Source organism: Camelus ferus, chromosome 16 (genome assembly GCF_009834535.1).
Source record: "Camelus ferus isolate YT-003-E chromosome 16, BCGSAC_Cfer_1.0, whole genome shotgun sequence".
Classification (NCBI taxonomy): Eukaryota; Metazoa; Chordata; class Mammalia; order Artiodactyla; family Camelidae; genus Camelus; species Camelus ferus.
Genome location: NC_045711.1, coordinates 5,599,898 through 5,612,379, shown reverse-complemented (window position 1 = coordinate 5,612,379; position 12,482 = coordinate 5,599,898). Strand labels below are relative to the sequence as shown.

The window sequence follows — 12,482 nt, the reverse complement described above, 5'->3', positions numbered from 1 at the left end:
TTGAAGCAAGAAAAGTACTTAATCTCGTTTACTTTTTTTGAAAAATGAAAACACCACTTTCGTAGAATCAAATGAAAGAATGTAGGCAAAGAAATCTTCCACTTGGTAGGTATTGGATGCCCTCTCCCCCAAACTACTTATTAAATAAGTGTCATCAACAGCAAAAGGTTTTCACACTGTGATATCTTTCAACAGATAAGGACCCTAAGGCAAAGCAGGATATGGAAAACTGAAGTAAATCCAGTCCAAGTGGGAACCAATAGTTCGACGTGGAGATGTCTTAGTTCATTCTTATGCACTTGAGCCTAGGATATCCGTACAATGAAGACATTCAGAGTTGGAAAGCGGGCGAGTCGAGTGCCCTTTCGACTCCGCGGACTCGACGGGAGGGACCCTGAAATTCTTAATTAGAGCCGGTTGCCATGGCGACAGTCTCCAGGCAGTGTGGGCTGAGTTCTCGGTAGGGCTGGAGGGTGGGCCGCTACTGGACCCTGCGCACGCTCCCGCTACCAACTTTCCCTCCAGACCAGAGCGGGGGGCGCGCTCCGCCCCCGCCCCCGGGCCGCGCACGTCCGAGCTCGGCGGCGCGCACGCCTGCGGGAGCCCTCTCCAGGCAACCTAGTGCTGATCGCCCGTGCCGGTGCGGCCGTTAACCGCCCTTGCCGGAGCCTGAGGCTCAAGAGCAGCCCCCTCCCCTTCGTGGGCTTACCCCCACCCACTTCCCGGTCGGCTCCGGGGCATGAGCAGCGATGGCGGGCTGTATCCCTGAGGAGAAAACTTACCGGCGCTTTCTGGAGCTATTCCTGGGCGAGTTTCGCGGACCGTGCGGCGGCGGCGAGCCGGAGCTGGAACCCGAACCCGAGTCGGAGCCCGAGCCCGAACTGGTAGCGGCTGAGGCGGCCGAGGCTTCGGTCGAGGAAGCCGGGGAAGAGGCGGCAACGGTAGCCGCGACGGAGGAGGGGGAGCAGGAGCGAGACCCCGAGCCCGAGGAGGAGGCGGTGGAGGAAGAGACGGTGGCGGCGGAGGGCGAGGAGGAGGAGGCAGCGGCAGCCCGGGGGCATTCGGCCGTGCCGCCGCCGCCGCCGCAGCCCCAGCTGCCGCCTCTACCCCCGCTCCCGCGACCGCTGTCGGAGCGCATCACCCGCGAGGAGGTGGAGGGCGAGAGCCTGGACCTGTGCCTACAGCAGCTCTACAAATAGTTAAGTAGCGGGGCTCGGCTGGGGGTGGGTCCGCTGTCCCCGCCGCGCTGGCCTCGGCGCGGTTCCCCCGGCCCCGCACACTGCTCTCTTCTCCGCTCTTCACCCTCCACACCCGCTCCTGGCGTGGTTGAAAGCGTCCCCGCTGCTCGGACTCGGGCGGTCGGGTGCGAGCTGCCCACGCCCGCCGCGGCCCCCGCGCCTCCTGCCCGGTCCCGGAGCCGCCCCCCGTGCCTCCCTGGGAGGCCCGGGCCCCTGCTTCCCCTCGGCCGCCCAGTTCTAGCTCCACTTCACACACCCTGCCCCTTCGGGCCTCGGAAGGTCCTTCCAGTCTTGAGAGCTCCCTTTTCTTCCCAGCTCCCTTCTTTTGCTGGAGGTTTCCTCCCACACGGGTCTGTCTTTACCCTGCTTGAGTCCCTTGTTGTTTGGCGGCGAAGAGGCGCGATTCCTTTCTAGGCTGAGCTGCGAGGTGCCTCCTGCGTAACCGCAACGATAATAATACCCAGATCCACAGGAGCAGAGACTGGGGTAGATTTTCCGTCAGGTTCTCAATGTTGAAAGTGTAGATGGCTTAATACGCAGAAGCTAACTCACAGTTGTGGGAGGTGGAAGGAATGAGGAGGGAAGAGTAAGCAAAATTTTATACGAGAGTCTTCAGGTGAAAGAGTCATAATTCGTTAAAGTGTAAAAGTCTGGCTGGTTTGATAAAATTGCAATTAGGTGCAGTATTTTCAGTCCATTAAGTAGATGGGGTAGGGGAGAGAAAGCAGATGGCTTAGCTACACAGATGAAAGTCTAAAATAGAAAGGTCAAGGCTTTGCCTTTCATCCCAGTTCTGGCTTTTATGGGCTTGAAATAGAAACGGTTTACAATTGTGTTTCTTTCTAAATGGAATTGTTCTGAAATAATGACAAAAGAGAATACTAACAGGTTTCTGAATACACTGGTAAACCTTGGGAGTCTTTTGCCATTCTGCTGATAATTGTAATGAAAGATGTTACTCTGTCCACCCCCACCCCGCCGCCTCTCCAAAAAAGTTTACTACTGCAAGATTCACTGCAGTTAAGTTCAAACCACTTCTTGAATTTTCTCAAAAACCTAAATTAAGAGAAGGGCCTGGAAAGTAAATGTTTTGTCTTCATTCCCCCTAACAGACACCTGATCAGATCATTCTTCCTATTAAAACAGAAGCTTGTCGATAAGGAAGAGGCATTTAACATATCTACTGTAGAAGAGGGCTCTGTTGATGTCCCACACTTTATAAGCTATTCAAAATTTAATTTTGAAATACTATCTGGTTATCAAAGTAGTAATACTTTTTGGGAAATGTAAAAAATAAAATGGCGTGTAATACCACCACCCAGAGATAAACAGTATTAACATTTTAGAGTATCCCTAGTGTTTGTAAACTATCATAGAAAAGGGTTTATGAAATATCATTTTTAATACTATATAAAGACACTTAAAACTTCCTGCTTAAAATAAAATAGAAATGTTTACTTAAGTGGAAGAATTTGTCTCAGCATCAGACTAATTGTATTTTGACTATTCTTACCTTTACAAATGCAGTTGCAGAATTAGAAAAACACGCATTTAAACATTAGAGAAGGTTCGTTAAAAAAGAGAGTCATTAGTTTAGAGCAACCATGAACATGTGCCATTCAAAAAGGTTTTTTAAAAAATGAAATCTGTGTAAAGAAGATGGTAAGTAGATGTGTGTTTTTTTCCACGTGGAAAAGAAGCAAGATTAATTTCAATACATGTTTATACTAGAAAAAGTGTTCAGATTATAAAATGGCCATCTAATTGAGAACAGAAGTTTAGATTTGAAGTAAAACTAGCAAAATTAAAGTTGGAAAATATTATTTCACCTTAAATCAGAGATTTCATCATGTATACAGTATTTTGTGCAGAAGCTATTAACCTATTTTTATTCAGATATAAAATGGCTGGCTTGTTTATGTAAAGTATTTTCAAGGTCTTTAACAGATCAATAAAACCCTCAGTGTTTAAAAACATATACTTTTAATGCTTTTATTTTTAATTTTATTATTTATAAAAGAAAATCATATCACTTAGCCATACTGGAAGACACTGTAGAGACAGATCATTTTTCTGTCCACTTTGTTTTACAGATGAGAAAACTGAGGATCCAGACTTATAAATGACTAGTTAATGTACAAATGATTCCAGCATTTCTCAATGTAATCTCTAAACCTCAAAACTCTTCCTGACATATTCGAAATGTTGAGTTCTCAAATTTCCTAGGAAATACTTTGTATTTGATTAGGAATATGTTGGAATTGCTGATTTGGAGAAGGTAAAAATTTTTTCTCAAGTACCCACTCTATTTATTTTGGGAATTCTTAATATTCTTTAAAAACTCTATCATGCTTGTCAAATGGTGGTAAAATTCTTAAATGAAGTTACTTGAAACAGTCACCAATTTCACAGTTGGGACTAATGTAAGAAGAAAATTACACTGCATTTAATACAAGTTTCGTAAGTCTCTAGTGTGTATTTTCTGTCAATATTTTAGGAATATACAGTATGAAGCTGCTAAACATACTGAGTTTCTCTGAAGAAAAGAATAAAGGTACTTATCTTCTCAATACTTTTATGTATACACTGGTTGAAATTTTACTTTTCAAAAATATAGTGAACATTTTTCTTAGTATTTTACTTCTCTCAGAGTTTTTAGAATAAGAACAGCAGATATATATATACACACACACACATATATATATATCATCATTTTGGTAAATTCAACGCTTTGGATTAGCATGAGATAAGCAGTTACTTAGATATCTAAGTAAAGGATCAAGGTTTAAATGGACAAAATATAGTTATAATTAGCAACTTTAAAGTTTTTCAGAGCAGTATTTGGGATAGAGTTTTTTCCCTTTAGGCTTCACAATAGGAAATATGTACTTAGATATTTATTTACAGGATAAAAAAAGGTAACATTTTAAAAGAAAAATAATAATTTGAAAATGGCAAAAATCCCCTTGGATGAGAAAGATCACTGTTGTGGGATATAAATACTTTTTAAAAGAATCATGTAAACAATTTTATTTCAATTTATTAAATCTTAAGAATCAATAATAAATTCATGCAATATTTTAGAACTGTTTCACTGAATTAGTCTATTACTTGTCAATAAAAAATTCCATGATTTGGAAAATTTAGCTGCTAGTATGAAAATGATCTGCTTTACTCCTTTATCTAAACTAAAATGCCCCCCAAGAGATTAAAATATTTTTAAATGACATAAAATTAGAATTTCTGACTTTAATGAATCTCTCTGAAAATGTGGAGGTGAGATATTTTATAGCTTTGAAATGATTTGCAAATAAAATCTACAACTGATCTTATAGCACATGTGAATAACCTTGGATAGGTTACATGGGTCAATACTGTGCTTTATTTCTCTGTGTTATACTAGGGATAAATCTATTTGTTTTAACCCAGAGGAAACAAATATCTTAAAATGTTTATTAGGGCTATATGTCATTACATTTTTAGAGCAGTTTTTTCCTCAATCATTCATTTAGTCTGGGTGGACTCCTTAAGGGGGAGACATATATCTCAGCAGCCTGGCAAAGTTAAATACTTCCAGATGGTTTACAATAGTAATGAGGGTGGACACTTTAAAAATGACTTAGAAAAGAAAATCATTGTTTATAGATAGTAATAGTTCAGTTATATTGAATTATCTGAATCATTAATGACTTTGAGTTGGTTAAAAAAACCATTAAATTTTGTCTCATTTATGTATATATGGAAAAATACATGGATACAAATTATACCACTCATTTAAAACACCTTTTTTCTTATTAAAAAGTAGTAAGAAATAACAAAGAAGAAAATAAACACCAACCATGCAGTGTAAGCCATACTCTTCAGGTTTTTCTCCTACCTCTCAGGCTCCCACTTCTCTGTGAGCTTTTTAATACTCTGCCTACCCCTTTAATATTGGTGTTTGGTCCTTGGCCTTTTCAAGCCTGGTTGACTTATTTGTCTGTAGACAACATCAATCTCTCCCGTGACCTTGGTTATTATAGTTATGCTAGCGGCTCCCAGCTCTGTCTCTATTCCTGCTTTGACTGCTAATGGAACGGCTCTATCTACATGTCGAAATGGCTTCTCAAATTTACCTGTCCAAAACTGAATTTAATTCTCCAGCTCTCTCTATCTCCCTCCTAGAAGACAAAGCTAAAATCTTATTCTCTTTCTGGGGGTTTCATCCCTGATTTCTCCTCCTCTCACCCTCCCATTCAGTCAGTTTTGCCTTATCTGATAAATATGCCCCTCACCATTCCCACTATCATTGTTATCTCTTGCCAGTCCTACTCTTCTCCAATATATTCTCCGCAGTGTAGCCAAAATGATTCCTGTAGAATCCAGATTATATAGATTGCCTTATTGTCACCCAATGCTTAAACGGTTTTACTCTTTACCCAGAGTTAGCCAAATTGTGAGGTTATAAAGGCACAGTCTTCCAGACAGGCAACTGTACCTGAGGCAGAAGTCTGCAAGGAGTTAGGGTCCAACTACCAAGTTAGAGGGAAGAGTCCACACAAGACCATCCTCACTTCTGACACCAACTGTAAGTTTAGGGTTTTTCAAAACCACATCTGGATTTGGTAATTCACTAGAAAGACTCACAGAACTCACTGAAAGCTGTTATACTAATGGATTATAATTCAGTATAAGGAAACGATACAAATTAGAACCAGCCAAAGGAAGGGATGCATGAGGCACAATCTAGGTTTCAAATGTGAAACTTTCATTGTCCTCAGGAATGTGTTACTCTCTCAGGATCATCGATGTGTAGCAGTACACATGGAGTATTGCCAGCCCAAGAAGTTCACCTGAGCTTCAGTGTCCAGGGCTTTTATTGTGACTTATTGATTGATTGCCCCCATAGTTGAACTTAGTTTCCAGGTCTCCCTTCAGGCTGATACCATGTGGTCCAAGGGGCCCACCATGAATAACAAAGACATTTCTATTACTCCAGAAATTCCAGGAGTTTAGAGGTTACCTCCCAGGGGCTGAGAACAAAGGCCAGACCTCTCTTTGACCAAGGACAAATTCTTTACATCTTCATCACATACCTCTCCATTGCCCTCCAGATAAAACCCAGACAAAGCTTTATAACCTTATCAGGCACATCCCGGAATCACTGTCCACCTACTCCATCCCATTTCTATATCTCTAGAAACTGCACTTCAGCTATTTTAGACTATTAATATCTTAGTTTGAATGTGCTATGTTTGTTCTTACCTCTGCACCTTTGGACATAACATACTGTTCCTTCTGCTTGATCTGCCATGCTCTCCCACCCTCACCTCACCCAATCCAATCTTTTACCCATTCTTTAGGTCTTCATTTAACATCACTTCCTTTCTTCACCAACCCTACACATAAGTTATGTGTCTCTTCCATGTCCTCTTACAGAATACCCAGTGCTTATTCCTCTTGTAGCACTTGTTTAATTTATTATTTTTTTGTCCACGACTATTTATATATCTTTTACTAGACTTGTGGTTTTCAAAATGAGGTGTACCCATTGGGGTGAAGGAATAAAATATTAAAATCTATTTTCTTGTATACAAATTATGAAGTTAAGTGCTATTAATATTTGATACATTGATTGAGATTGGCAGCTTGTTCTGTATAACAACTGATTTCATTTTAAGCATGGCAAATGAAGTATCCTGATGAAGTGCAAGTTTCATAGCTTAGAAGAGTTGACGATGGCACCCTCCCTCCAATTTTCAGAACTTTATGAAGTATTGCAGTTTACCTACTTTGATTAAATGGATTTATTAATTATATTTCTTGGTTTTATCAACATTAACCCTCACAAAATAGACAATTGGCTTTCAAAATTCCTGCAAAGAAATCATGGGTTGAACATAATATTTGTAACACAAGTGTAAGAAGCAACAAAACTTAAGAGCCTATACTTCTCCCATCCTTAGTTATGTTAGATTTTTTAGGGTGATATAATTATATTTGATGAGAAATCAGCAAAAATGGAATTATTAAGTAAATTATGTAGAATAGAGCTTACTCAAAGAAATACTGATATATTGCTGGTGAGAGTGGTATGTTTGTATACACATGTGAGTGTGTATGCATGGAATTTATATGTGTATACATATATATACACACATATATATGAGAAGAGTTATACATACGTTGGGGTTGGGGGTATTTATGATGCTCCAAATTTTTTTGATAGGGTACTTGAGCAAGAGTTTGGAGGTATTTGCATTAGATTATTAGTTACATGTTTGCCATCACATCCCTAGGTCAATAATGACAGGCACATAGACAACACATGATAGATATTTGCTGATTTAATGAATGAGCCAAGAGGTTAAAAATAAGACATTGTTCTTACTATTTTAACTACTTAAAAAAAAAACAACTTAGGGTGGGGGAGGGTATAGCTCAGTGGCAGAGTGCGTGCTTAGCATGCACAAGGTCTGGGGTCCTATCCCCAGTACCTCCATTAAAATAAATAAGTTAATTAATAAACCTAATTATCTACCCCCCCCAATTTTTTTTAAAGTAAATTTTGGTATTTTCACATTTTAAAACTTTTTATTGTAGAAAATTTAAAGTATATTAAAAAAAGCATGCTTATCACTCAGCCTCAGCAGTGATCAATTTGAGACCAGTCTTGTTTCATCTCTCCCTTCACACATCTCACCCCGCCTCTCATTTTATATAATTTTTAAATAAATCCACAGTAATTTAATCACAATTCTATTGGACATTTTAGGTGTAACCAATTTTTGATTGCTCTAAGAATATTGTAATGGTCATCCTTTGAGCAAACCTTTGGTTTTCTTAGAGTACATTTCTATGTAGTATACAGTGTTGGGACTATATTAAAGATATTCACATATTTAAGGCTTTTGGTACATTTTAAAATGTCCACTAACAAGATTTTACTAGTTTATTCCCTAAGCAGATATGTATGAGAAAAATATTGTTGGTGTTATGAAATGATTTAAACATTTAGAAAATAACAGAATAATAAAACAATATCCATATAACCAACATCCAGTTTCAACAAATTAACATATTGTTTAAGATTATTTTAAGGAAATAAAACATTTCATACGGAGATTTTGTTGTCACTCTCTTCTCTGAACTCATTCCCTTTTCTTCTCTCCCAGAGGTAATTCTGGAGTTTGGGGAATGTATCCTTTTGGCCTGTATTTTTTTGTGTATGTTGATAAAGTTTTTATTTATTTATTTTTTTATTTTAACTTTTTTTTATTGTTATACTCATTTTACAATGTTGTGTCAAATGCCAGTGTAGAGCACAGTTTTTCAGTTATACATGAACATACATATATTCATTGTCACATTTTTTTTCTTTGTGAGCTACCACAAGTTCTTGTATATATTTCCCTGTGCTATACAGTATAATCTTGTTTATCTATTCTGCATATGCCCGTCAGTATCTACCAATTTTGAACTCCCAGTCTGTCCCTTCCCACTCCCCACCCCCTGGGCAACCACAAGTTTGTATTCTATGTCTATGAGTCTGTTTGTTTTGTATTTATGTTCCCATTTAAACTTGATCAGTATTAAAATATTATTGAGACAAGCCAAATTTTAAATTTATACCAAATTTTTAAAATCATGTGTATATTTTATACTTAAAGCACATCTCAATTGGAATATCAAATTTAAGATATTTAGTAGCCACCTGGGGCTAGTGGCTACCATATTGAATGGCACAGGTTTAGACTTAATAACAAAAGTTTTAATTCTATAACATATATCTGACATTTAATTTCAAAGTCATATTTATGGGTGCTCACTCCAATCACAAAATTCATCTTTATCTAGCCTTTGGAGAAATAGCAAGCTAAATTTGTTTTTCCTAGATTTCTTTCTATAACTAGAGAATAATATGATTTAGATTACTGAATTATTAATTTCTCCTCACATAGGTTATGGGGTGGTAGTTTTCTATTACTTTTATATAGCTGTGTAACATGCTACTGAAACTTAGTGGCTTAAAATAACATCCATTTATTATCCTACAGTTCTTTAGGTCAGAAGTCTGGGAATGTTCAGCTGAGTTCTCTGCTTAAGGTCTCAAGTCAAGGCTGAAGTCCAAGTGCCAGCCAGGCTGGACTATCTGGAGGCTCAGGGGAAGACTTTACCTTCCAGCCCATTCAGGTTGTTAACAGAGTCTAAGATTCAGTTTCCTTGCAGACTGTGGGAGGTAGTGGCGGTGAGCTGATTATCACTCCCAGAAGCCACCCACATTCCTTCTGATATATGGCCCTCTCCATCTTCAAACCAGCAATGGCACATAAAGTCTTTCTCATACTTTCTTATGTTTTCTCTCTGGCTTCTCCTGCTGTCTGCCAGAGGAAACTCTATGCTTATAAGGGCTTATGTGATTGGATCGGGTCCACCAAGATAGTCTCCCTGTCTTAAGATCAAGTTGCCATGTAACATCACACCATCACGGGCTCGTTATCTCATTAGTATTCACAGACTTTAATGATTAGAGTGGGGCATCTTTGAGTGACCATTTTAGTAATTTGTACTATAGTAGAGAAGCAAATGGAAGAGCATTTAAATTACTTTGTTTAAAGGTCTTTTAATTAAGCTAAATGAAAGAAAAATACACGCTCATTTCTTTTTTTCTCCACTCCCACCAGTGTTGTCCAAGCTTCCATCAGCTCTTAGCTGTCTATAGCAGTACTCTTACCTGCTATTTCTTGTTCCAGGTTTCCCTCCCTTCAATCAGTTTTCCATACAGCAATCATCTGGTCTCACCTTGCTCAGCCTCTGCTCTTGCTCAGTTACTATACTTAAATTTATAGTAGTCTTGATTTAGTTCCCAGAACCTGCCATGCTCTCTCCTGCCTGAGGGCTTCTGTACTTTTGTTTTCTTTGCCCAAGCAACTTTTCCTCTTCTCTCTAACTGTCCAACTCAACTATTAGGTCTTATCTTAAATATCTCTTCCTCATAGAGATATTTCCTTACCTATGGTCTAAATTAAGGCTTGGTTTTTGGTTTTTATAGTATCCTTTGCTTTTTATTTATATCCACTTATCACAGTTTATACCTATATATATTCAGGTATTAGTTATTTGATGTCTCTGTCCCAGACTGAGGGCAACAGATACAGAATGTTTTATTTACCTCTGTGTATCCAGCACCTAATACAGGTCCTGGCACATAATAGGCACTCATTAAATGTTTGTTGAATAAATGAACAGATCTTCAGCTTTTTTGCTACTCAGTCTAGGTTGTTTCCTTTCCAGAGTTTTGTAGGTCTGTCCTCATTACCTTCTTTTTCTTATTACTTTCTTCCTCTGCTCTGCTTTGAATGGCAGAGGAGCTTGGCTCCCTTTTTTATGTTATTGGTCTGTGTTAACAGTTGCAGAAAAAAGTTTGCAGTTTTTATTACTGATTAATACTACACAACTTTGTAAACGAATATTTTCACGCACTTAAAAGAGTTTCTCATGTGAACTCTTTGAGAATATTGTGAACAATGATGATTTTGAATAATAATAATACTGTATAGAGAGTAATGAGCTAGTTAAAAGGTTGAGTGTATTAATTCCTTGTGTGCATTTTCACTTTAGATTTTCCCTTATGGTGTATAGCTTTGAGGAAAACCAGTCCATTACTTCCTATCTTAGTTTAAGTTATCAAAGAAAAAGAACCAAAAGACTAATCTACTGGGTTAGAAATATCAAAGATAATTTTCTCCCAGATGACTTGATTCCATAATGAATTATAGTATTTCTACAGAAACATTACAGTTTTTGTCTTTTATGGGTTTGAAACACTTGACCTACTTCTACCATAAGGCACCACCTCTGATCTTTGATTTTTATATAGTGATTTCTTATTCACATTTTTCTACTTTGTCAATCTAAAATACAAAAACGAAAATAAAAGCTGCTTTACTTTTTTTATTTTTCAGTTTTATTAGGTAGAATTGTTAAAATTTGAGCGCACATATACAATCTATTGCATAAATACATATATACAATATACTGCACTTTTTTTTAGTTTACATATATACTGGTCATTGTTTCTAAGAACAGTTTAGAGCTTTAGCTTTTTAAACTTACATAGTTATCAAAAGAATAAAGCCAGCCACAAAATAAGAATCAACAGAATGTGGTAATCCAATCATAAAGGACAGTCAAATATGCTTACACATATTCAAGAAAGCAATCATCTAAGTTATAAATAATAAGTAGTTCATTTGTGTCTTTTTTTTTTTTTAAGATTCCACACATAAGTGATATCGTATGGCATTTTTATTTCTCATTCTGGCCTACTTCACTTAGAATGATGATCTCCAGGTCCATCCATGTTGTTGCACATGGCATTATTTTATTCTTTTTTTTGACCAAGTAGTATTCCGTTGTATAAATCTTCTTTATCCAGTCATTTTTGATGGACATTTGGGTTGTTTCCATGTCTTGGCTATTGTAAATAGTGCTGCTATGAACATTGGGGTGCATATGCCTTTTTGAATTACATTTTCCTCTGGGCATATGCCCAGGAGTGGGATTGCTGGATCCTATGGTAAGTCTATTTTTAATTTTTTAAGGAACCTCCATACTGTTCTCCGGAGTGGCTACACCAATCTATACTCCCATCAATAGTGTAGGAAGTTTCCCTTTTTTCCACACCCTCTCCAGCATCTATCATTTGTAGACTTTTTAATGATGGCCATTCTGACTGGTATGAGGTGATACCTCACTGCAGTTTTGATCTGCATTTCTCTGACAATTAGTGATGCTGAGCATTTTCTCATGTGCCTATTGGCCATTTATCTGTCTTCATTGGAAAATTGCTTGTTTAGGTCTTCTGCCCATTTTTGGAGTAAGTTGCTTGTTTTTTGATATTAAGATGTGTGAGGTATTTGTGTATTTTGAAAATTAGTCCCTTGTTGGTCACATCATTTGCAAATATTTTCTCCCATTCTGTAGGTTGTCTTTTCATTTTGTTGATGGTATCCTTAGCTGTGCAAAATCTTTTAAGTTTAATTAGATCCCATTTGTTTACTTTTGCTTTTTTATTTCCATTACTCCAGGAGCTAGTTCAAAAAATATATTGCTGTGGTTTATGTCCAATAGTGTTCTACCTATGTTTTCCTCTAGGAGTTTTATAGTATCTGGCCTTATATTTAAGTCTTTAATCGATTTTGAGTTTATTTTTGTATACTGTGTTACAGAATGTTCTAATTCAGTCTTTTACAGATAGCTGTC

General features: G+C 37.9%; 1 protein-coding gene across 1 annotated transcript in view; it reads left to right on the top strand.

Moving 5' to 3' along the window:
- The first annotated feature begins 541 nt into the window (after positions 1 to 541).
- Positions 542 to 12,482, top strand: part of PPM1E (protein phosphatase, Mg2+/Mn2+ dependent 1E) — a 128,840-nt gene continuing 116,899 nt past the window's right edge. Inside the window, exon 1 of the mRNA XM_032498393.1 lies at positions 542 to 1,198. Within this exon, the coding sequence (XP_032354284.1) occupies positions 750 to 1,198 (449 nt within the window). The 5' untranslated portion in view covers positions 542 to 749. The remainder of the gene's footprint in view (positions 1,199 to 12,482) is intronic.